The 24,699-nt window shown below is 39.9% G+C and overlaps 4 protein-coding genes and 1 long non-coding RNA gene across 6 annotated transcripts; 2 read left to right on the top strand and 3 right to left on the bottom strand.

Moving 5' to 3' along the window:
* The first annotated feature begins 310 nt into the window (after nt 1-310).
* rrm2b (ribonucleotide reductase M2 b) lies at nt 311-5,875 on the top strand. The gene is made up of 9 exons (XM_086062709.1): nt 311-477; nt 1,369-1,518; nt 1,591-1,707; nt 2,760-2,893; nt 3,257-3,351; nt 4,301-4,434; nt 4,526-4,630; nt 4,708-4,821; nt 5,204-5,875. Exons 1-9 carry the CDS (start codon nt 409-411, stop codon nt 5,354-5,356), a joined length of 1,071 nt encoding a protein of 356 aa, XP_085918835.1. The 5' UTR covers nt 311-408; the 3' UTR covers nt 5,357-5,875.
* On the bottom strand, nt 3,850-7,215 carry LOC147157780 (uncharacterized). 2 transcript variants are annotated; one of them, XR_015091250.1, is made up of 4 exons: nt 6,597-7,215; nt 4,730-4,806; nt 4,515-4,659; nt 3,850-4,448 (listed from the first exon to the last, which is right to left on the bottom strand). It is a non-coding gene; the product is annotated as an uncharacterized LOC147157780 (long non-coding RNA). The 2 variants fall into 2 exon arrangements; XR_015091252.1 differs by having other exon boundaries at nt 6,628-7,215.
* On the top strand, nt 6,614-10,760 carry mtdha (metadherin a). The gene is made up of 10 exons (XM_086062708.1): nt 6,614-7,115; nt 7,517-7,624; nt 7,695-7,806; nt 7,912-8,067; nt 8,151-8,423; nt 8,512-8,577; nt 8,645-8,763; nt 8,842-8,940; nt 9,822-9,900; nt 9,975-10,760. Exons 1-10 carry the CDS (start codon nt 6,717-6,719, stop codon nt 10,040-10,042), a joined length of 1,479 nt encoding a protein of 492 aa, XP_085918834.1. The 5' UTR covers nt 6,614-6,716; the 3' UTR covers nt 10,043-10,760.
* An 8,591-nt stretch (nt 10,761-19,351) lies between these two features.
* On the bottom strand, nt 19,352-20,931 carry fabp4a (fatty acid binding protein 4a). Its single transcript, XM_086062699.1, has 4 exons — nt 20,788-20,931; nt 20,437-20,612; nt 20,242-20,343; nt 19,352-19,534 (listed from the first exon to the last, which is right to left on the bottom strand). The coding sequence occupies exons 1-4, from the start codon at nt 20,858-20,860 to the stop codon at nt 19,481-19,483; spliced, it is 405 nt and encodes a 134-aa protein (XP_085918825.1). The 5' UTR covers nt 20,861-20,931; the 3' UTR covers nt 19,352-19,480.
* Nucleotides 20,932-22,121: 1,190 nt separating this feature from the next.
* On the bottom strand, nt 22,122-23,508 carry mrpl53 (mitochondrial ribosomal protein L53). The gene is made up of 3 exons (XM_086063106.1): nt 23,384-23,508; nt 22,926-23,038; nt 22,122-22,297 (listed from the first exon to the last, which is right to left on the bottom strand). Exons 1-3 carry the CDS (start codon nt 23,476-23,478, stop codon nt 22,182-22,184), a joined length of 324 nt encoding a protein of 107 aa, XP_085919232.1. The 5' UTR covers nt 23,479-23,508; the 3' UTR covers nt 22,122-22,181.
* Between the last annotated feature and the right edge of the window lie 1,191 nt (nt 23,509-24,699).

Genomic DNA, 24,699 nt, shown 5'->3' with positions numbered 1-24,699 from the left:
GTGCATAAAAAAAAAAAATACAACTCTCCTGTTATGTTTCTTTGGCATAGATGTTAATGAATCAGGGTGACCCTCAGGATAAGCTGTAGGGTATGTATACTGGATGGATATTTTTGTTTTAAAGGTTATCTTTGGCTGATGGCTTTAAAACGGGTCAACTCGGTTTGACCTGCGGAATTTTATTCATGATGACAGTGTTTACGTACGTGTCTGAAATATAATCTCGGTTGGAAACGGAGTTTTGTGGTGTACCTAATGTTGTGTCCAGCCGTGACACGCAATGCGAAGACTTTCCACCAAGGGGCGCCAGTGTTCTCGCCACTTACCTTAGTCAGTACAGAAGGCGTCCCTTTAAATGGCATAACAATAACCTTCAAGAAACTACAGCGTCGTCTCTAGACGGACGGAATGACACCGACGCCGGGTAGAAGCTCTCAAGACATGGATCGCTTGAGTGACGACCATGGCGGAAAACCGGTAAGACAATGAAAGTCATTTAAGTCTTGATTAGTCTAGCATGCTAACGCTAGCTAGTGAGTGGCGCATTGGGAAAAAGACGAACGCCGGTGTAAATTCCGGTTCAAACAATAAAAATAAGGCACTGGTTTAGCAACTTCAAATGTCTACGTTTGTTACTCAAGTTAGCTGTAATGTGTCCGTTTATTCTTCTTTTTTGTACTGTTGTCTAGTAGTAATACTAAAGCACCAGTCTGTATTAAATATTGATAATAATTAATATTTTTTTCTAATATTAGTTGATTTAACCCGTGGGTGGTATTTTATTTTGAAATGGCTTGGTCAGAACCAACAAAAAGCCCAAAACGGGTCACACAATACCGCCTAGGGGTGATAAAAACATTTGCATGAAAATGTGAACCATAAATGTGTTAGTGTCACCATAAGGCTTTTGCGTCTTATTTTATCCCTCATAAAGTTACGATTTTACATTGAATATATGCTGTTGCAAATGCTTTATTGGGCAAGCTCAATGTGGTGTTAATTTGGGGCAAGGTGTTAACTTTCCTTAATTAAGACCTGACCAATGGCAACAGAAGAACAACTAATATTGGAACAGTTTGTTTGTGCAACATGTTTGAATTGACACAGTTAAACGCTGCTGAGACACACCCAAGGAAGGTGTTTGTTTATTTGGGGAGAGGAGCTCATTTGAAATGGATGACCAATAATTCTTCACAGCAATGTCTATGAACTGAAGTTAATACAGCGCACTTATCGTCGTCCTCCTCTTACGTCATCACTCTGCAATACATTCCTTTGAACGCTTACAATAACAACAAAATAAACCTATTTTGCTACCACCGTCATAAACATTGTGAAAGTGTATTTTTGAATTCTATTTATGCATAGAACGATGTAAAAGACAAAGCCTCAGACTGCCAGGAGGACGAGCCTCTTCTCCGAGAGAACCCCAGACGCTTTGTCATCTTCCCCATCCAGTACCCCGAAGTATGGAAGATGTACAAGCAGGCCCAGGCGTCCTTCTGGACAGTGGAAGAGGTGCTCGTCTTTTCTACGTTGGCGCCCACAACTGCTATAACACAACGTATAAAACACTTGGCATCTTTCAAGGTGGATCTCTCCAAAGACCTGGCGCATTGGGACCGGCTCAAACCCGAGGAGAAGCATTTCATCTCGCACGTCCTGGCCTTCTTCGCGGCCAGTGATGGCATTGTGAATGAGAACCTGGTGAGATTAAGGTGGAGGAATTAACGCAAATGATTCCTGGGGATCAAATGACTGAAAGAAGCAGTTTCACATTAGCATGCTTATTAATAATGTTATTTTAAGATAAGTGTATTTAAATTAAAAAAAAAGAATATAAATGAAGCACTTCATGTTCATTTGAACGTTGCTGCAAAATAGCCCAGTCACGATAACGCAGTCTCATATAAGGTGCCTGAAAGCGATCAGAACGTTATCGGCTGGCTTTAACACAACTCTGCTGGCATCAAGCCGAAAAAAGGGAGGAAGAGAAAGCGGGAGTAGAAGTTCGCTTCCTCCAACTGTCTCGATTTCATGAGAGAGTTTAACTCATTTACTGCCATTGACGGTTATAAACGTCTTTAACTATTTCTCTTAGTTTACATTTTTTTTCTACTTTTGTTAACAAGAGTATGAAAACCTAGACATTTTTTCATTGTACATTTAGAACCGATATGAAATGTGTGATTAATCGTTGAGTTAACTATTGAAGTCATGCGATTAATTACGATAAAAAAAATTAATCGCCTGATGCCCCTAATTTTTAACAATCATCTAGTCAGGCGACTACAATTTTTAATTGTAATTAATCGCATGACTTCACATTTTTTTCTAGGTTTTCATACTCTTGTTAACAAAATTGGGGGGGGGGGATGTTAAACTAATAGAAATAGTTCAAGTGAATTTTTGACGTTTATAGCCGTCAATGGCAGTGAATGAGTTAATGAGGTTCACTGCCACCATACAGCGTCCATATCTTACGTTTTATTGAGCAAGTCAAAACAATAAATACATAAAATTCAGACATGGGACAAAAGTCACTCGCATTCAGAGATGTCAAATGCAGGTCCAGAAAGTAAAAACCCTGCCAAAGTTTGGCTTTGGCCACAGGTGCCCAACCGGCAGGCAAACGAGCTCTGGTTGGGCACGCGTGTCAAAAGCCAAACTTCGTCAGGGTTTTTGCTTTCTGGACCTGCATTTGACACCTCCGCTCGCATCTCAAGGCACCGCTGTACTAATGTTGTGTGTCGAACCAGGTGCAGAGGTTCTGTCAGGAGGTCCAGGTCCCCGAGGTGCGCTCCTTCTACAGCTTCCAGATCCTGATGGAGTCGGTGCACTCGGAGATGTACAGCATGCTCATCAACACCTACATACGGGACCTCAAGGAAAGGTCCCATACTTGCCTTTATTGTTTTTCTTCATCAAACACAAAACAACATCAACGGTAGCTCAGGGGAAGGAACCATTTTTAGACGTGCACCTGTTTGAAAACACGATAAATCCTCTATACCGCTTTACTGACTGTTTTGTGGTTGCAGCACCTGAGCGACTTTTTTTTAAACTGTCAGACAAATGTCAAACAATAAGTTAACCACCATACTGTGGTGGAGTCACACAATAAAGTAAAAAACAAACAAACAACAACACAGCTTTGAGTACCCGAAAAGGGCCATAATAACCACAGAGCAGGAACTGGAACCTGGTGAAGTAATTTGGGAAAGCTCCATTTGTTTACCGTCTGTTATATTTCCAGGGACTATCTCTTCAACGCCATTCAAACGATGCCGTGCGTCAGGCGCAAGGCCGACTGGGCGCTCCAGTGGATTAATGACAGCCAGTCCACCTTTGGTGAGCAACGGCATCAAGGACTGTTTCTTGGGTTAAATTTTATTTTATTTTTTTAAGACTGTGAAATGTACTTAAGCACAAAAGTAAACAAACAAAAAATACATTATATCGTCATCCTATTAAAATAAATGTTTTTGTCTTTGTTTTTTTTTGCAATTTTTTTTGCCTAAATCACCCCCGAATGATGCAAATGGTTAGATTTTTTTGTATTTCCTGAAACATTTGAGAGCGAAAAAAGACTTAAGCTAGGCCTCGATATACGTGTGTGAATAATTTAGCTCAAGAAATAACTGTAAACAAAATAGTTACAGCTTCTTTTATTAACTTTCATTGTGTTTGTACTAAGAGAAAAAAATTATGTTCTGTAGCATTGACTCTATCCCCCCCCCCCCCCCATTGAAATGAATGGAAATGTCATTAATCCACAACACCACAAATGCTGCAATAATTTAATAGAATGTAAATAATTAAGCAGTTTTTATATCACAATTTCATGCTTTTATTGACATTGTGCCTGGTACTGGTGTGCGTACCTTGGCCACGAGGTGGCAGTATACTACAGCCATGCATAATATACAGGTAGTTCTGAACTTATGAGCACATGGGGTTATGAGCATTTATGGACATCATTCAGGCTTTGTTTATATCTGCAAAACGTTCGCAAGTTGAATGTTCATAACTAGAGGACTGACTACCTGTACTAAGTTTAAACTGCAACAATATTTGTTGTTTTTTCTAGAAAAACTCACCTTACTCATGTTAGGGTACTGTTGTACAGATATCCGTTTTCAAAATGTAGGGCTAAGTAAAAAGATGTCTGGAAAATAATCAAGAAAAGTACATGTGCTTGAAAATTATATTTAATACAGTTACAAAGTGTTTGTTTGTTTTTCTTGGCCCCCGCGCCACAGTTAATTAGATACCGAACGTGTGTCTTTTGTGCTGGCAGCCGAGCGAGTTGTGGCCTTTGTGGCAGTTGAGGGCATCTTCTTCTCCGGCTCCTTCGCTGCCATCTACTGGTTGAAGAAAAGAGGCCTCATGCCCGGCCTCACCTTCTCCAACGAGCTCATCAGCCGGGACGAGGTCAAAGTCCTTTGCTGGCAAAAAAATGTCACAAGTGACAAGCATTTGGCAGCTAACTTAGCAGTTGTACATCTACTCACATCTTCTTTAGGGGCTGCATTGCAATTTTGCCTGTTTGCTGTACAGCTACCTGGTGAAGAAGCCTTCTGAGGACCGGGTGAAGGACATCATCAACAAGGCTGTTAGCATCGAGCAGGTCGGCCAATTTCTGCGTTCACCCCCATGCTAATAAAGAATCATCACTAATGATATTGCTTGGTTTTGCCGAGTCAGGAGTTTCTGACCGAGGCCTTACCGGTGGATCTGATTGGAATCAACTCTTCCCTAATGAAGCAGTACATCCAGTTTGTGGCCGACCGTCTCCTCACCGACCTGGGACAAAACAAGGTAAATAGTCATTATTTAGGCCAGGTGTGTCAAACTTATTTTAGTTTCAGGAGCTATGTTCGTCCCAATTTGTCTCAAATTGACCAGACCAGTATATTGATGTCCTAATAAGCTATCAATGATTACTGGAAATTTGTCTCCCATTTTTCTAGAGCAAATAATTACAAGTACGTTCTGAAAAAAAGTATTATTATTTTTGATTATCGGTTGCAAATGGTATGAAATGTCTTTAAAAAAAAACTCATCTTATGGCTAGAGTTGAACGTCTGTGATTGTTTTACTTTTTTGTGTGTGACCCAACACATACTCTTTTACATGACTCAGTAGATGCTGCTGTTTTGGTTCGCAACATAATTCAATTTTTTTTATTTTTTTATTAAAGGTTTACTTGTCCGAGAACCCGTTTGACTTCATGGAGTCCATTTCGCTGGAGGGGAAGACCAATTTCTTCGAGAAGCGAGTGGCCGAGTACCAGAGGTTCGGAGTCATGTCTAGCATGATGGACTGCGAGTTCACTCTGGACGCCGACTTCTGAAGTTACAACTATTTTATTTATTTATTTTATTCACTCTTTCAGGCTTGCAAATACCAAAAAAAAAAAAAAACATTTCCATCTTGTAGTGTATAGTCAGTAATGTCATGCAGTAAAATTCATCCACAATATTCTGGTTTCAAACCCAGACCGTAAAACTTGGAAGCAGATATGCTAAACACTCTTTCGTGACACCAAGACCTTACTTTAAAAGATAATAATAGTTTGGGGGTTTTGTACCCATAGACAATATTTTATGGCTTCTATTGTTTTAGCATGTCTTCATATTTGAGAGAAAATTAAAAAATATTTTGTAAAACAAAATCCATTCCTTGTGCTTCAATTGACTCTGGAGCAATTTCATTATATAAATTATTACAGTATAACAGTTGATATAGAACAGCCTTGTCTTAAATATGTGAAAATATTTTCCTTAATCATATGCTACATTAGTTATGTTATATATACGTTTTAATATCCACAAGCTGCTAGACATTTTAATTAAACAAATCATTCCATGATGATACTTTTTGATGCATTGTGGTCATCTATTTTATTGATTTATTTATTTTATTTACTCAAATATTTTGAATTTATTAGTTTTGTTGAGAAATTATGTCATATACATGGATAACCAGAAATGCATAATCATATAATTATTAGGATACAGGATTTATATATACTTGCATTTTTTAAATATATATATATAAATATTGACACTGACCACAACCTTTCATATTAATATATATGAAAAATATAATTATGTAATACATGTTTCACAAGTTGTGACCCCTTTTTTTTTAATTTAACAAATCACCTTTTGGTCTTATTTTCTTTAATGAATAATATTTTTTTCAATGCCCTATAATAATGTGAACATATAAATTATGCTATCGAAAAGGAATCTGATGCTTTTCAACATCATATTCATGTAATACATTTATTTATAAATATGTGGCTGACTACCCAATTTAAAATATATTTAATGGTATTCTCATTAGTAATTAATAATAAAACAAATACATGTATATATATTTTTTTACTTATTGTACACATACAGCATGTCTAGGCGCTTTGAATAAGGGTTTGACGAAATGTCGTGATTTCTTAATTTCACAGTGCGGTATAATTTATACGTCATGGGTTGTTGTTTTTCCCCGACTTATTTATTTGTGCGCCTTCCCTCAGTCAACATTCCAGTGCAGACGGTGGCGGTAAAGCAATATTAAGCTAGTAAAAATACCATAAAAGAAGAAAAAGAAGCAACCGGAGACCTGACGTCATCTCTCCGTTAGCATGCAGCTGCTAACAGCTAGCCGCTAACTGGCTAACCGCTAGCCGCTCCGGTCCTCCGCTTCATTCGATGCCCACCATGGCTGGAGGAGACTGGCGAAGCTTTGCGCTGGAGGAAGCTGAGCTCCTTTCTGGCCGTCTGAAGGACCTGTTGTCCTCCGGCCAAGCGTATGTTCGCAGCCACTTGGGCTTGGACTTAGGTCTGCAGCCCGAGCTGTACCCGACCTGGCTCATGCTGACGACGACGGCCGCCGTCGGCGCGCTACTCCTGATCGCTGTCTCCTGGGCCGCCGTCTACGGTGGCGGTAGTGGCAGCAGGAAGAAGCGGAGAATCTCGGTGGTCACCTCCAGCAGCAGCAGCAGCAGCAGCAGCATAGGCGGCGGGCCGCCCGTCGCCAAGACCCCGACGAACAAGACGATTAAGCCGGAAGAGACGAAGAAAAAAAACGCCAAGAAAGTGGGGGACAAGGTTTGACGTTTGAAGTTGTTAGAGGCGAGCGTCGGTTAGCTTGTTTAGCTAAATTGAATTAAGTTGGTTGATTCGAAACAATACAAGGACGCCATTTTGTCATAATTCAATAGACAAGGCTAATCTTTTAATGACGTGTCACGTTCAAACTTGTTCATTTTCGATTTCCAAACTCACTAAAAACACACACGTACTGCCTTTTACATTAATAGCTTACTCATAAATAATTTGACTAGAAAATGTGTGTATATGGTAAGTGATTTATTGATACTGTAATACATTTTCAGCTCTACGATGCCTTGCAGTTGAACACCCCTGCCAACTATAACCACTAAATGACTTAAATTTGAACTCTAAACATTGCAAAGACATTTTGTAATATGTTTGTCATCTTTCAACAGAAACCTCAGCCCAATGGACAGCCTGCTGCTGCTGTGGTCGTGCAACGGGAAGTCAAAGTCCCCGAGGTGCTTTCCAAGCTGCGCCCGCCATCTATCAAAACCCGGAAGGTATGTTGGCCGTCACCTTCTTTTGGGCAAATAAATCTGATTATGCCTTTGTTTGTGTGCTTGTTGACAGGCGCCTGAAGCGCAGCACCCCGTGCTAGCGAAAAATGACAAGAAGAAAAGCAAGACGAGTGTAAAACCGGTACAGTATGTGATCACGCATGATGGGAAAGAACCTGACGAAGGTAAGCGCCACCAACGATGTGTCGTTAACTAAAACGGAAGCGTCTTACCACATGTAGTAAAGGTGATCTCAAGGTACGAGATGGTGTATGTTTCTTGGTTTCTAGGCGCGTGGGAGACCAAAGTCAGTAACCGCGAGAAGAAGCAGCAGCGACGGAAGGACAAGGGTCCCGAGTCCTACAGTGGTCCGGAAGGGACGCATGCTGCCAAGAGCCACGTGGAGTCTACCGGCAACGTGAAGAAGAAAAACAGAGGAGCTAACGGTATGGTCGAGTTTAGGAACGTCAACGCACGTGTGCCGAATGAAGTCGTATCTAACTCCACTTTGTGCCTTTTTTTATTTTAGAGTCTCACAACTCAAGGTCAACCACCAAAACGTCCCCCAGCCAAGGAGGTGACAGCGTCACCAGCGGAGGTTGGACTGACTTCACCGCCTCAATCCCGCCGACCCAGATGGGTTCCACCGACACGACCAAGTGGGGTTCCCACTACCGCGTCCGAGCCGAGCCCCGCTCCTGGACCCAGGACTCACAAGGGGGCGCTCAGACTTGGGTGGCCAACACAAAACCGGACCTCAACCCGGTCTCCTTGTCCATGCTGCGACCGAACGCGGCGGCGGGTAAGATCAACGTTGGGCGCCTCGTCGCATGTCCGGCCTCGAGGCCCTCCCGCATTCCTTCACGTTCTGTTCGACTTGTCTCCACCAGAGCCTGTGTCCAAGTCCGCGGGCCTGCAGTGGACGGGTCGCGCTGATAGCGAATGGTGCAGTACGAGTGAGTGCGTTCAACCCCCGTCCTCGTCACTTGACCCGTTGCACGGTCTTACGTGTGTCTGCCGCAGACGGCGTGGACCCCAGCTCCGACTGGAACGCCCCCGCGGAACACTGGGGCAACTACGAGGAGCCCCCTGTGGTGACGAGGCCGATGACTCCGCTGAAGGAGCGGACCCTGCCCAACAAGGTTTGACTCTTCAAAATCTTTATGTTGCCATGCCAGATTAAATTAGAAGAAGAAGAAAAAACGCTGGCGGTGTTGTAGGTGTCGGAGGGCGAGAAAGATGGCGGTGATCCAGCAGGGGGTGCCGCAAAGTCCAAGAAGAAGAGGAAAAAGAAGAAGACGAGCGAAGAGGAGGCTCAGGCAAGACATGTTTTGGTTATTATGTCATCATATGAGATCATTTTGACAACATATTTGCATATCTGGCAGGGGTGTGCCAAAAAATCGATTCTTATAAGAGTCGCTATTCTCATTTAGTACGATTCAGAATCGGTTTTAAATGTACCAAAATCGATTTTATTTAAATTATTGCCTTTGTCTGTGTGTGCCTTTTTTATTTGGAGCGCTGATCATGTTGTACCCAGTTTGGCCACTGAGGGGGAGTGTGGTTCCACGCAGTCTAATACACTGTTAAGTTGTAGCCACATTAGAGAGTAGAAGGAAAAAGTCACGATCAAGTTATTCCAATAAAAATTTGTTTTTGTTTTTTTCAGTGTGGAGCCGTTCTTTTGAGTGATAAAAGTGCCGCGAGTAGCGCGCTAATTAGCATTAGCGAGTCAGATTGTAGATCATTACAATTCCTTGCACATCTATAGGTTGAAGCAAGAATCATTGTCAATCAAATAATTTTGAATCAAAAATCGTTCCCAATCGAAAATCGATTCTGAATTGAATCGCAGACCCAAAAATCGGAATCGAATCATGAGACATTTAAAGATTCCCACCTCCAATATCTGGAAAGTTCATTTCAGGGTTTTTCATTTTACGTGTTACTCAATGAGGTTTGTTCTAACTGAATTATTATTTTTTTTTTTCCTTTTGTCAATCCGGAGACGCTATGTGATGCTCACGTTTTCATACACATCTGGGAGTGCTTTGGCAAGACTACAATGTTAATAACTGTTAATATCTCTTTGTATGGCGCGAAATGTGTTACTGTCTCTTTAAATCATCGCAAAACGGTAGAAAACGAGCATCTGTCTCTTTAATTGAAAGTGTTATTTATGGTTGACTGATATTAGGCGGTGAACTTGGTACCCAAACCTGAAGATGTTCCCGTCGCTGCCTCCAAAAAGCCAAGCATATCCTCATCATCCCGGAGTAAGTCTGAATTTTTCTTCTCAAACTAAACATGAGCAAATAGTATGTTGAAGCGTCCATTTTGTGTTTGGTAGAGCGACCTGAGCAGAACGCGGCGGCGACGGCAAAAAAAGACAAGAAAAAGGTCAGGAGGGAAACCTGAAAGTCACATGACAGCACCTCTTTCAACCTTTTTATGCAAATGATTGTGGGATTTGTCGTTATGCAATAATGAGCAGCTTCTTTCTGGAATACGGTTTTTATCCAATTATTGATCATAATAAGGCGAAGAAGATCACTTGCGTGATGTCGTAACGTGAGGTGATGGAATGTGGCGAGGGGGAGGTCCTGCGCACTTGCGTCTAATTTGCACTATTCTTGCTGCACACTGGACATTTGATGTATTTTTGTCATTTATTGAGAATATTTCGCTTTCATTTTTTGCACTTGTTTGTTTACACTTTGATTGACTTCCCTGCTGTCCTTGTTAGAAAAAAGCTGTAATGTTGACTTTTTGGTGACTTGACTAGTATTGAAGGACGCCATGTTAAGTGAAGTCAATTGAATTTTCCTCGAGGGATAATTGAATGTCAAATAAATACAGTAATGGGAATTTTTTTTAGGTTTAAAAATTGAAATGTAATTTTAAAGTTACCATTCAAAATGTTTATCATTTTTATATTTTACAGTTGAATTTAAAAACTATTTTAAAATCAGTTAAGAGCCACTATGAGGTATTTTCATGTGATAATTAATTAAATGCAATTTAAAATTAATGTAAACTCAATAAATAAATACATTTAAATAAAGAACCACGAGGGGCAATGAACAAAAATTTGGATTTAATCAATCACTACCATGTCATTGTAGTGTGAGGGGAAAACATGTTAACTGGGGGGGGGGGGGGGGTACCTTTGATTTCAAAAAGATGAAAGTAAAATGAAGACCCACGACGGGACAGCGTAATGTAAAAATGAAGTCACAAGGGGGCACTGTAAAAAGACATTTTGAAATTAATATTTAAAATTTACTGTAATATAACTGAGTGAGTGCAAAGTGGGATTACCTCATGAAGCGCCATCGAGTATTGTATCTTTTATTTATGCTCTCACGTTTGTATGTATGTGTTTCTGCTCAATTTGAATGCTGATCATCCATAACAACAAAAGCCATTGTGATTAACCTGAACTGGCTGCCGCTGTGGTCGAAAGGACGCTCACTCAAGCCTGTTGCGAGGATATCATATTTTTTTTTCTCCCCCAAGTGATTATTTTTTTTGTGAATGTAGAGCGCGAGCAGCTTTAATTAGAACATGAAAAACCAACCGCGGGAATTTGTTTCCGTTGCCTTAATCTGTCGTTAGTTGTATATAACAGTGCACCGGCGACCTGTTTTTTTTTTTTTTTTCAGTGGTTCCTTCCAATTGTAAGTTTTGATGTCAACTGAGTCTTGCATGACTTTGAAAAATAAGAATATGAATAGGAAGACTTGTGAATCGAAAACATCAGCAGCTTGCAGCAGCTGTTTGGCCATCCCGTGTTGTGTAGAATAGATTTTTTTTTTTTTTAATTAATGAACACAAAAAATAAATAAATCACAAACTAGATTAAAAATAAATGTCACTAGGCAGGCTACATTTTTACTGATGTTTGAATCCTTGTATTTGTATAATTGAATAACTTGTCTGGAAGAAATGACTTTGTTTATTCAGGGGATGCAAATGATGTTTGTATGTATAAAAAAAATGTACAAATAAATTGTTTGATTTTACACTTGGATGTTAATGAATGTTTTTGTATTTCAAAATTCTGTTAACTTAACTGTATTTACTTTTACCAGTGTCTAAAAAAGAGCCAAGGATGAATATTTTTTTCACACGCGTTTCTGTGACATTACTCTGAGGTAACTTCAGACCGACTTCGATCAATCACGAGCTGATTGTGAGTCTTTGCAATTTTTGGCTCTTCTTCATTCGGTCCATTCCAAATGGTACTTTCCTTCCACGTGGCGCTGGTCTTTCTCTTGATTTCTTCTCTTGTGATGTTTGCGGTCAAACTTCTGCCCATTGTTTCTTTGTCATGCGATGACTTCCTGCTTATATCAACATTTATCATTTGATAAAAGACTACAGCTTTTATGTCCTTGTGTCATATTGTAGTCCTCCTTTGGCACACAACCCGAATTAGCCTAGCATTGCTAGCTAAACGCCTTCCTAACTACAGTGCTGCTTATACTATTTTACCCTCTCTTAATGCACTTTGCACGCTATTTTGTGATCCCATTTCATATAGCGGTTAATGCTATACTAATAAAAATGACAGTGATATTTATTTTTCATTTGGCCACAATCAAACTGATTTAATAATAAATGAATATTGTACTTTTTAAACGAGTGGTAGGGTTTGCATGAGCTTCCTGTTGTCACCACTAGAGAGCAGCAGAGGCCCAATAACGCCAACAATTGAGCGTGTCAACCAAAACATATTTCCATGAAGCGAAATACGCCGTACATACATTCTTTGATTTCTTCATCTTGTTTTATGTGCCATAGATCACACATTTGCTCAATATGTGTCAACTCGGCCCCTTTCTGTACGCATATAGCCCCTCGCTCGCTCTCTTTCTGTGTATATGCTGACTGGGCTTGTGTTGCATTCAAGTGCTCGGTATGCCGGTTGTAGAAAGGATTGTGCCTGGTGCTCCGGTGAATGGATGCAGCGAGGCGGACGCCGATGGGCGTAATTCTGGCATCCGGCAAACGCTGACCTCCGTGGAACATGGCAGACCTGCAGGGATTACAGTACAGATGGCTTTGGGGGAGGAGGGGGGGGGGGGGGGGTCAGTGTGGTGCAAGGTGGCCAAAGTTCACTCGGAGGAGAAGAGCAATTGATATTTGCTTCCCAGGTTTCATAAGAACCTGCGAAACAAGTTAACAAAAAATATCTATTGCAGTTTTGTTTTTATTAACTTTTTTTTTATCACGGCTAAACTAACTAAGTATATGTTGACTGCTGAGGGTCAAAAGTTATTTGCCAACACAATGTCATTCAACTCCGAAGTTCAGTATTCCCTTTTGGACTTTTGTGTTTGTTGAGTCCATTTCGGAGGGTTCACAGCGTCCTAACAGATTGCTATGTCTATGGAGCCGGTTCGGTCTCTTTCTCTCCGAGACGTACACTAAAAGTAACAAGGACACTAAATCATCCCTGTTGCTCGGAAACTTGTCTATTTTGTCTTCACTGGGATCTTTTTTTTTTTAATCACAAATTTCAGTCCTTGAAGGTTTTTTTTTTTTTTTTTAATATACATTCAGAGTTATGTAACAAACACATGTTGGATTTGAACTAAGGGTGGGGAAGTGTATTCCCTGTTGAGGGTCATGTCCGTTTTCATGACTCCTCCGAGTAATATTTGAGTATTTTTAATGGCACGCAAGTGTAAGCAGGGGAAAGCTAACCTAGCAGTCTACATTTTCACTCGGTCTTTTTAAATAGCACAAACAGATGGACTCTAATGCAGGACAGTCACAGAATATCCTAACTCAAAGTTATTTTGTTCACAAAAGTTTACACAATAGATAAGCATATGGCAGCTATCCAGCCGGCGGCTAGCACGAGAGGCTAACAGGCTACATCTTCATTCAGTGCGCTGTCAAACGAGAGACTTCAGTGTGAGGATATTAATTATGACCCATTTTGGGTATTTCAAAATAAAATACTACCCAGGTGTTAATCATTTTGTTTACAAAAAGATTCTTAAAAAGTGACAAGTGTGTGGTAGCTAATGCAAGATGCTAACGCTACCGTTTTACTACCATCCATGGTCTTTTTTTACTCGCAAAAATTTGTCAATTCAGGCACTTCCTGAATGTCTTTTCAAACCAGATAACAGGAAGTGGCAACCTACCAAAATAAAAGTGCTAACGGCGCTAAATGTGGCTAAGCAGACCAAGCAACACTCCCAAAATTGTCCCTAACGAACCGGTTTCATGTTTGGCATTTGAAGTCTTCGATGTGTTGTTGGTGATGGTTTGGAATTGACCTCCTGTGGGAACGAGGGAATTCTTTGGCCTTATTCCAGGCTGCTTTTCTTGCCTCCAGGCTCCACAATATGGAACTAGAGCAGGCTCGGGTTCAAGGAATGTTGAGGGGGGGGGGGGGGGTGGACAAAAGGAGGGTCACTGACATCCCGTCCTAAGTGGGAGGGAGTCATGTGATTGTTAATTACTCAAGCGCTTGAATCCAGTCTGGACGTGCGCGACTTACCTCGTGTCCAAATTCTTTACCGTCTCAGATTAATCCCGAGATGTCACGCTGAGATCAGTCAGTCATTTATTTTTGACTCCAGAATCATTATGTAGGGATTTTTCTTTCTTTCTTTCTTTTTTTCTTTGACTGGACCGTCAGTCGGTTTGGTTCCTGACTTGCCAGTCTGTCAATCAGATGGTTAGTCTGCCGGTCTGTCTGTTTCCTTCTAAAAACAACCGTAAGAAGTGTTTGCTGTTTTAACCCGCAGCTGTGCGTGTCGGCCATACAGCTGCGCGGCGTCCCGCCGATTTTCACACGGGCGTCGTCTCCGTCTTCCCCGCGAGACTCTCCGAGCCCTCGAGGACGATGATAAGTCTTGAGAGCTTTTACGAGGGCCGTTCAAAGGCGTGTTTACAGGACCAAACAATCGCTCATCCTGTGTCTTAATGGCTTCTCGGGCTGCCCGCCGTTATCTCCGCAATGCGCGGACGTCATCTTGAAAAAAGTGTGCGTGAGGTCAACCATCCTGACGGCCTATTGTTTCTTTGGTCATCGCTTGGCGGGTCAAGGCCGCAGAGCTGTCTGTAGCGGGGAAAGCGGGTTTTTGTTTATCCGGACGGGAGGACGGCAAGAGGCGGAAAATGTGACCGTGCCGGAGAAGTTTCACGTTGCAAACAGAAACGGCGGGAACTCGCGCCGTCCCTGGAGAGGAAACTGCTTCGATTTTTTTTGTTGGAGGAGAATTTGACATGATAACAAAGAGAGCAGAACTTGAGGCGGTGGATAAACATGCTAATGTAGACCCTTAAGTAGTAGGGAACTTTTTTTGTGTGTTAGAAGTGGGGTACCAAATCAGATATCCGTTGCACTCCTCATTGTGAGGCTGTAGAAAGTAATTGTATTCTAGCTTTGCATCCAAATTACATGAATTTCTTGGTTTGAGAAGTAGGATCCCGTATTTTTTCCTTTTCACTATTCTACTTCCAAAAATTGTGCTCAGATGATCCATACCAAACTTTATTTTTGTGACAGAACTTTTTCGATTAAAACAAATTAGTTTTTGGTGAAAGAAGTGGGGAACCAAAAGCCAACTTTATGAAGCAGCAAGGTGAAAATAACACATATTCATTTGGAATGTCATTGATCAGCATTGGAAGCTCAGCAGATCAGAACTTCACAGATTTCTTGGTTTCAGAAATTGGTTTTCCCGAAAAAGTTTTTCCCGTCGAAAGTTCCGTCCTCTCGTGCTTGCCTTGTTCCGCTTTGGTGGAAGTTGTCCTGCATGCCAGATCCACCACACCAGCATCTTCTGAAACTCAAAGGCTGGTGTTTGTGGATCTCACTCTGCTTCATCTATCCTTCCTTCCTTCCTTTAGTCTTTCCTCTGGTCTCTTGAGGTCTCCCTAATCTGTTGGAATTGAGATGTATTCTGGGGCTGGTGAAAAATTCTGGTTTTGTAATTCTGTGGGTGGTTGGTGCTGGATTTACCCTTTGTTTCATCTTTCTTTCCTTTGATCCTTCCTCTGGTCTCCTGACCACTTCACAACTCTGGCGGGACTCTGAAGTATCCGGTTAAGGTGGAGGGTCTGGGTTTTATAAGGTGATTTAAGGCTGCCGAATGAAAAAAAAAAAGAAAAAAAAAAAGGGAAGTTCCGTCCTCTTCATGCTGTGTCCATACAATAACGACAAATAAACATCTCGACACGCTCCAAAGAGTTGCGCACAATAGAGTCTGGCTAGCCTAACATACACACAAGTGTACACATTTGTGACGTCATCCACATTCTGAAAATTGTGAAGACACTGCAAAACAAAAAAACACACACATACACACTACTGACTAACGTCTGCTTTTTTTTTTAAATGATCAAACGCAACAGTAGTGAATGAAGGCCGAAGGCCATTGTGTTGCATTTGTTTGTGTAGCCTCACTTGAAAGATTTCCATCGTCCGAGACATGGGGCTGGGGGCGGGGGGTTGATTCTATACTGAGTTGGGACAGGAACTTGTGCTGGGAAGATGGGGAAAACAGGGGGCCTTTGTGGATGTTTGCTCATATTGCAGTCGGGTGTTGCTGTTTTGTTGCTTTTTAATTAAAAGAGAGCACAGAAAAAGAAAACGCTTACACAAGGCAAAACTTTGCATAATTTCTCGTAGTAGAATTTTTATTTATTTATTTTTTTATTTATTATTTTTGTATTAACGTGTTTGTTATTGTACTTGTAAGGACCTCTATTTTCCTTTTTATATATATATATATATATATATTAACATCTATTTCATGATTTTTTTCATTATACACTTAACATGTATTGTTTTACAATTATTATCATGATTAATATTTTATTGTTTTTACTATTGTTATTATTAAATGTATTTCTATTTTTTAAATTGTATTTAACAGTATTTTGTCATATTTTTTCATCATCTTTTATTCATTTGTTTTTTTTAAATAATTTTATTATTCTAGTAATTTAAAAAATATTTTTAGTATACTTATTTTATTACATGCTTCTTTGAGTATTAAGAAAAAATGCCACAGAAATTTTATTAATTTAATGATTACAATAATTATCAATTATTTTTAACTTAATGAATATTTTAGTCAACCTTCTTTGTTCACGTGTTCAACTTTTGTTGGGAATCATACATACAAACACATTTCTAAAGTGTGTTTTGGCTGGTTTTAGTTGGTGAAAAGGTCAAAAGTGTCTGATTGTTCTTGAACGTCTCGTCAAACTTCAGACTTGAACTTGAGGACAAGCGGAGGAAGGGCGTCCACGTCAAGTGGAGCTTTCCAGATGTTGTGCCGAGGACGTGACAGAGAGCCTTTAAAACAAAACAACCTCATGTTGCCTCTCCGGCGGGAGCGCATACACACACATCCAAAATACATGATTAGACATCATGCTGGATGTTACAGAACGTGAATGCTACTTAATCAAAGGCTGGATCGATATTGTATAGTTCAAGTGAGCCATCTCCCATGCTGGCTGCCAGGAGGGAGTGCATACACATGCAAAGTACATGTTAGTGAATAGATTTAGAAAATATTTGAGTATTGTGTTTTACTTTATATAAAGCTGAAATTAGATCACGAGACAGTTCCCATTTTTATCTCAGGATGGAGTGCATACAGATACACACAAAATTCAGGTTAATGATGAGTCATCACAGTTGTGTGTGATGCATGCTAGTAAATCAAAGGCTGGATTTATGCTCCTGGATTCAAATGAGCCAACTCCAATTTTTTATCATGGGATGAAGCGCATACACGTACAAGATGCCAGCCTAGGTTGACACAAATAACATGAAACAGCTGCAACCGGCTGAGCCCTGGAACGGCCTTCTTGCTATCACGCTGTTTCCTGACTGACTTCCCTGTTTGCATGGCGAAACTTCCCAGAAAGTTCCCTCCCTGCTCGGACTAGCGATAAAGGTTCAAATGTGGGAAGAAAAACACCAGCCAAAACATTAGGTACGCCCGTGCTGCTGTATCAGCACTATTCATTGAACATTTTCTCGTGTGGCTCCCTCCGGGTTGTCGGCTTTCAATCATTCCCAAACAATGGGACTCCCGGGAGGAGGTCTCGTCTCGGTCTCCCGCTGCACCTGCAAGTCAACACTGAGCAGATGTGAACTTTTCAAATATTGGCTTGGAGGTCGTGTGAAGCAAGTAGTAATGCTTAAAGGTGTACATAAAGTCAGTGAGGAATCATACGGCATCGTTTATTACTGTGTGGGCAGTACTAAATTGACCCTATTCTGTACTACATAGTTAAAATGGCGGAATTCTGCTGTTTATTTTTAGGATGGATAGCATGCAAACATGTCAGAAGGGAGTGCATACACAAAAAATTCCAAATGCATATTTTTGAGGGGTTGCTTGATGTTATACAATAATCTCTGGAGGGAGTGCATACACACAAGATGTATATTGGTGAGGAATCATACAGCATAGTTTAATGTGTGCATGCTGCCATAGCTAAATTTGGATCTATAGTGCAATGATCTCCCATTTTGCCTATCAGGAGGGAGTGCATACATTCACACAAAAATGTATGCTAGTGAAGAATTGTACTGAATATTGCAATATGTGCATGTCGCAACATTCAAGCTTGGATGTACAGTATTTAGTTCAAGTGACCCAAATTATTATTATTTTTATTTCAGGATGAAGTACATACACACACAAAAATGCATGTCAGTGAGAAATTGTCGCATTTTATTTTGTGTTAATGTTAGTTTGGATCGATACTACATAATTCAAATCACTCAATTTAGACTTTTAGCCCAAGATGGAGCGCATACACAACACAATGTTAGTAAAACTCCATACTGGATTTTATATTGTAATGTGTTCATTCTGCTATATCTGATGCTGGATCTATACTACATTTTTCCAATGAACCAATTTTGATTTTATCTTGAGATGGAGTGCATACATGCCCACACACAAAATGCATTTTAGTGAGGCGTCTTATGACGTATATTAGACTGTGTGAATGCTACTATAGCTAAAGCTGGATGTCGCAATCAAAAGCTTTTCACTCAGGGTGGAGTGCATACACGCATAAAATACTGGTTAATAAGACATGCTGTGCTAGAAAAGGCTAAATTGTGCACTATATTGGTTACTAATTTTTATCTGAGGATGAAGCGCATACGTCCACACAAAATATCTAAACAGCCTTTTTTGATGAGCTGTTAAATTACATTTTTGACAAATTGTTTTTATCTCAAAGCTGCATGTCAAGAGGGAGCGCATGCACACTCACACAAACAATGATCAGAATTAACAGAAAGTTCACGGCCCTCCGTGTCCTCAACTGTACTTACAACCTCGCCCCATCTCTTTTGCTCATCAGGGCCTATCAGAGCGACCAATCTTGAGAAAGCTGCCTGTGAAACAATCTGACACTTGACCGGTCGCCACCGGGGGCGGCGGGGGGGATTCCTTGAGCTTGTTCTACATGCGCAATGGGAAATGTATGACCTCCTGGAAGGAGCCCAAAAAAAAAAGACATTTCCTCGCTGCGCTCCCTGCGTGATGCTCTCAAGTGGACATTCCTGCTGCCAGAGGGAATCATACATCAAGCGGCGTGACCTTTGAAGTCTTTTGTGTTTAAGCCCCTTGAAAATTCCCCAGATTAATGCAACAAATCAAAGGCAGGAAGCCATTCTGGCTCCATTAGGGTTGATTGTTATCAGGAATAAGAACGGCATTTTGACAAATGAGCTTTATTGAAATTTGCACAATTTTCAAGATTTTGAGGCAACACACCCAAAAAAAAAAGAGACGCTCATTAAACTGAGCCTGTCGGGGGTTTGGCGAGGCGGCGGTGTACACGTCATCACGCCTCCCTCACGTATGTCCTCACTGCCACCACATCTCCCATGATGCACCTCTGCAAGAACACACAATGAGACACAACATTAGGTACACTTGCATCAACATTAAAAACTTCAAATATATAGATTTTTTTTTAAAGCAGTTGTAGTTTGAAACACTTTCTCATTCATTAAAAAAATACATGTATTTTTTTATTATTAAATGACTTTACAGCGTTTTTATATTATTAGCTAATGGGAGCTAACGTTTATCAGCATCATTATATATTTAAAATATATCTGAAAAATTCTATATACCATAATTTTTGCAAAAATTGTACCCTAGTATAACAATTCCATTATGTATATAATAAAGTCTTTGTATATTAAGTATTTAATAAGTATAGCTACTATTTAATGGTTTTATAAACAAATTAAAAAACATTCGAATAATGTATAATTGTATACAACTTTTTTATTTGAAAAAGTAAAAATGGCTTCCTTTTGTGCTTATTTTTTTATGCTGATAATATTAACTTTTGAGAACCTTGAAAATAAAATTAAACGTCATTTTATCATACATACAAACAAGAAATACAAATATTTTATATGCAATTTGTTTTTCATCATTGTGTGTGTGCTCATTTAGGATATCTGTTTTAATCAGCTCACAAAAATACGTATATGCAGTATATTGAAATTTAAAGCCATGACATAAAATATTGTTTTACCATTATCTTTCTTCGCGAACCACACCCTAAATAAAAGACATTCAAACGCTCACCGCTATTAATTTGCCGTCGGCGACTTCCCTCTCGATGCTCGTCTCCTTGCCGTCCCAGCTCTGTTTTTGCACAAGTTTGCCATTTTCCAAGCTGATGACGGTCTGCGCACACAGACAATCCATTTGGTTCAGTGGACCCGTGAGAATAAAGAGAGAGAGAGAGAGAGAGAGAGAAAGCAAGTGCGGGATTCGAACCCGCGTCTTCCTGTCGTCGGCGGTGTTTTCCTCGAAGGGCTCGTTGAGCTTGAATTTGATCTCGGACGTCTTGAAGGTGCTCTGCGTCTTCATGCTGACGGTGCCCTGGTCGTCCACCGTCACGATCAAGTTGGGCTTGGTGCGATTGCCCACCTGCCGGATGGCGAAACCGACGCCTGCGCACCAGCACAAGCACAAGGTAAGACAACTAGGTCGTATTAAAGAGAAGAAAATGGCAGGTTTGAGTTGAAAAAAAAAGAAGATATTCCAAAGGGGAGTCCGTGCACAATAGGGCTGCATGTTAATAATTGTACAGTTATGTGAATTATTATTATTATTTTTTTATCCTACCAATTGCTTTCATGTAGTCGTCAAAGTTCTCGCTGGAAACCATCTTCCACGTGCCGACAAACTTCTCAACCATGGTTGCAAATTTGTTGTCTGTTTGTTTTTGCTGATATTCCAAACAAGTATGTCAGTGCAGTGAGCGCGTTCTTATTTATGAAGGGTGATGGCCCAATCAGAGCACGCTACGTCATAGAAGCGAAAGCCCGCCCCTGGCTCCACTCGGTTTCTACTAGCATCTTTGGCTAGCATTGTTAAATGGCAAAGAAACGGCAATATATTCACTTTTATTGAAAATTTGCTGTAATTGTCATTTTTTGCTAAATTTTTTACAAAGTGTATTTTTACTGCTTAGTTCAATTCGTTTGGAAATCCAAAATGTGTCAGACTTAAAAATGAGTGTCTTGTCATCCTTTAACCACAACGAACATTGAAACACGAAACACAGAAAAAAATATGTTATGTTAAAACAGTCATTGTTAAGAACATGTTGAATAGAGAAGCTACAAATTAAAATGCTGAAAGTACCTTTCTCGTACCCTCAGTGTATTAGCCAATCACAGCCGGGCACGTCATAGAATAGGAAGCACGGAAATCCCGTCCCCTAGTTTATTTTAGCTAGCAAACTTTTGATGAGTGTCATGTTAAGATATTTAACATATTCTTACTTTGTTACATACGAGTATTTTTGACTGGTTTGTTCAAAACATGTAGTTGGATGTGGGGCTGGGCAATATAACCTCAAAATGAAGACATGGGGAAAAAAAAAAGATTTTCTGATTTTAATTGATTGCTTTCACGTTATTGATGGCTAAACTTTTTTTGCTTAAATTTTTTTCCCAGTAACTTGAATCATTTTGTTGTTTATGGATCATGTGAAAATAAGGGGGAAATGTCAAAAAAACATAAAACATGTTTAAATATATAAAAAATTTAACAATTTAACATAAAATAAGCCATCAAACAGCAAACGGATGAATAACATTTTGCCTTGAGAAATAAACTCAAATCGATAAAATTGCTGATTCTATGGTAACAAAAAAAATAAATGTTAATGCTGCTTCAACCTTACAATACAATTAATAGTTGGTTATTTTAAGTGCACAAATAGACACGAGGGTGAGACTAGGTGAGAGGTAGTCATTTTTGTTAAGTCAACTTTTTTTCTCAGTGTTTAAAAAAAAAAGAAGTTGTGTTTCAAAAGTCATTGCTTGCAAAATGTCCTCCCAAAATGATTTGAAGACCTCCCCCACACACCCAAGTCAAGCATATTAAGCAACGTGACCCTTTATTGATGGGCTTTTCAGAGAGGGTGAAAAAACAGGAGAAACCAAAAAAAAAATCGAATCATACACATTTTATTATAAATATCCAGTTATGTACACAGAGTATATTGACTGTTATTTGGCTGCAGCATTGGCCTGGCGATCCTTGGCCGTGCATCGGGCCTGGAAGGCGCTGAGCATCTCGCCGCTGGTCAGGTTGGCGCCCTTCATCAGCAGCCTCTCGCCGTCCACTGAGGAGGAAGACAAAAGCAGGAGGATCTCGTCAGGACAATGACACAATGGCCGGACAAAGTTAAGTGTGAGTAAAAGTCAAGCAGCGCGCACACAATAGGCCGGCGAGCCGCTGTTGACCTATGGCAGAGATGCATGTGTTTTCGCTCCTAAAATGACTCATTACAAAAAAGTCATACAGCATTTGCACGAGCAGGGGTAACTTGCTTCTCGTTGGGCTTCCAAAAGAAATGGAGATCTAAATAATTGGTTCATAGTTCATTGTAAATCAAAATAAAAACGTGGCTATTATTTTTACTTGCATGCATCATTGAAGAACTTTTTGTTTTGGTTCACTTGTGAACACAATGAAATAGTTAGCCTAGTAGCATAATAGCTCCATTATACATAAGTATCACTCTGTCGCCATCTTATGGCATCTTGGTACCAACAAACAGTCAAAGTCAGTTGAGGAGCTTCATTTAAACAAAAATTGTGCTTTGCTGCCATCTTGTGACATTGATGGGCAATTCGATTTGAACGTTCTGTTATGATTGTTCATGTACCAGCATGTTTTATTTTCATTTTTTTTTTCTTAAATTACAGTTTCCACCTATTATTTAATGCAAATAAATTAGCCAAACTTACCATAAGTGACATCCACAATAGGTTCCGACTCGTCATGTTTAACAATGGCTTTCACCTCGCAGTTTAAATTGGTCGATCTGGCCTTCTCCGAGCCCACCACGACCAGGAATTCCCTACAAGAGGCGACCAAGACACATTTCAGATAACATACATACAATCCGTTGCGATAGTGGCACATTTAAGCTAACCTGGCTTTTATTAAGATATCAGTAGAATTTAGCAAACGTTAACTACACACAATGTTGGCACTTATTTAGCTAAATAAAACGGCTAGGAGTTTAGACCGGATGTGACTACCGTTTTATATGCATACTGCACAAACAAAGTGGGAAAGTGCCATTAGAAATGGCTAATTAGCAAAATGCTAATGGGGTGATCCGCGGAGAAACCGTAAAAGTTGTCATTTGCGTTATTAGACACGGCGCAAAACGCACCAAATTCACCCACGCACGTCTTACCGCGTCGACCGGACGTTGGCCTCGAACGGACAAAATTGGACAGCGATTTTCTTCACCGCCTTCAGCACCACCGTCGCTTTACCGCGGGCCGCCATGTTTGTTTTCACCTTTCACCCCACCCAAGGGAAGGGATGCTATGAGCAGCGCGATATTCGAAAGAGCCGCCAGAGGACGCCAGACGACAAGCAATAAGTTCGCGTCAACGATACCGTATATAAACAATGGGGACTGTTATGTCAAATATGGATTTAAGTTTGTGGCCAAAGTACGATATTTTCACCTGTATATTGTATTTTATATGTTTGTTTATGTTAATATAGGCTAATACTTTATTGACCCCCACATATAGTTAAACATAAAAAGTAAACATATAAAAACGAACTATTTTACATGTACAGTTGCGTGATTTTTTCCATGAATCATTAAATTATTAAAATAATGAATTATTTTATTAAAAATTATTTTAAATATGCATGTACCAAGTTAGTGTGTAACATGATTAATTAGATATTAAATTGTACATTAAGTAATCAAAAAATGCAAATAAGATGTCTGATTATTAAAATAAAGTATTTTACATGTATACATAATTTGTATTCATTTGATTAAATCATTGGTTAATTAAAGTGATACGATTTCAAAACAATAAAATAAAATTGATCATTCTCTTTAAATAAATAATTTTACGTGTTTTACATAGACATTTTAACATCTTTGGCCACCTCTGAGAATGACCTTGCCCATGTGTCCCTTTTCACACACAAATGTTGTCATTGAATACCAAAGGTGTATAATCATTCCATCCTCCATGTTTAATTGAACGACACATAATTACTTTAATTTGCTTGCAATGCCCCACTAACCTTTCATTTGGTTGTTTATCGGGCGGATAGTCTGAGTTTCAATTCCTGAAACGGCTGTTCAAAGAGGGTAGTGCCAGCACTTTGTGCCTGTGCCAATACTTGAACTCGGTCCCTGAACGCTTGCTACAAATAACCCGCTTTGAAGGGCATAACGCCCAGGTGATTTTCTTGCTTCAAAGGGACACTATTTGTGTGGTATGTGTTGTGGTTACAGCAGCTCTGGCACCTGATTGTGATAAACATCCCTAAACCAAAATAATATTAGAGAAGCGAGCATGGACGAGGTTTAAGTCAATAAAGGAGGAGCCCCTAATTAAATAGGCAAGCCTCCTGTAATAAGCACTTCAAAAAATAAAAAAGAATTCAAAACATGTCACCATTTGTCAAGCATAAACAAAATGGCAGACTACCTGTGCATTGATTGATTTTTGTGCATCCCATCATGATGATAAA

This window comes from Leptonotus elevatus, chromosome 19 (assembly GCF_054856555.1).
Source record: "Leptonotus elevatus isolate MCC_2025b chromosome 19, RoL_Lele_1.0, whole genome shotgun sequence".
Taxonomy (NCBI): domain Eukaryota; kingdom Metazoa; phylum Chordata; class Actinopteri; order Syngnathiformes; family Syngnathidae; genus Leptonotus; species Leptonotus elevatus.
The sequence above is the reverse complement of the archived record's forward strand: the minus strand, read 5'-3'. Positions and strand labels throughout refer to the sequence as shown.

Bases quoted from the DNA above. Each gene is read 5' to 3' on its own strand.
- mtdha (XM_086062708.1), top strand. From the start codon at position 6,717: ATGCCCACCATGGCTGGAGGAGACTGGCGAAGCTTTGCGCTGGAGGAA. The intron at 8,068-8,150 runs GTATGGTCGAGT...TTTTTATTTTAG, and splicing joins GAAAAACAGAGGAGCTAACG to AGTCTCACAACTCAAGGTCA. The intron at 9,901-9,974 runs GTAAGTCTGAAT...TGTGTTTGGTAG, and splicing joins CATATCCTCATCATCCCGGA to AGCGACCTGAGCAGAACGCG.
- mrpl53 (XM_086063106.1), bottom strand. From the start codon at position 23,478: ATGGCGGCCCGCGGTAAAGCGACGGTGGTGCTGAAGGCGGTGAAGAAA. The intron at 23,039-23,383 runs GTAAGACGTGCG...CGCCTCTTGTAG, and splicing joins GCCAACGTCCGGTCGACGCG to GGAATTCCTGGTCGTGGTGG. The intron at 22,298-22,925 runs GTAAGTTTGGCT...CTTCCTCCTCAG, and splicing joins TATTGTGGATGTCACTTATG to TGGACGGCGAGAGGCTGCTG.
- fabp4a (XM_086062699.1), bottom strand. From the start codon at position 20,860: ATGGTTGAGAAGTTTGTCGGCACGTGGAAGATGGTTTCCAGCGAGAAC. The intron at 20,613-20,787 runs GTAGGATAAAAA...GCTGGTGCGCAG, and splicing joins CGACTACATGAAAGCAATTG to GCGTCGGTTTCGCCATCCGG. The intron at 19,535-20,241 runs GTGAGCGTTTGA...GTGTTCTTGCAG, and splicing joins CCGACGGCAAATTAATAGCG to AGGTGCATCATGGGAGATGT.
- rrm2b (XM_086062709.1), top strand. From the start codon at position 409: ATGACACCGACGCCGGGTAGAAGCTCTCAAGACATGGATCGCTTGAGT. The intron at 4,435-4,525 runs GTCAAAGTCCTT...CATCTTCTTTAG, and splicing joins AGCTCATCAGCCGGGACGAG to GGGCTGCATTGCAATTTTGC. The intron at 4,822-5,203 runs GTAAATAGTCAT...TTTTTATTAAAG, and splicing joins CCGACCTGGGACAAAACAAG to GTTTACTTGTCCGAGAACCC.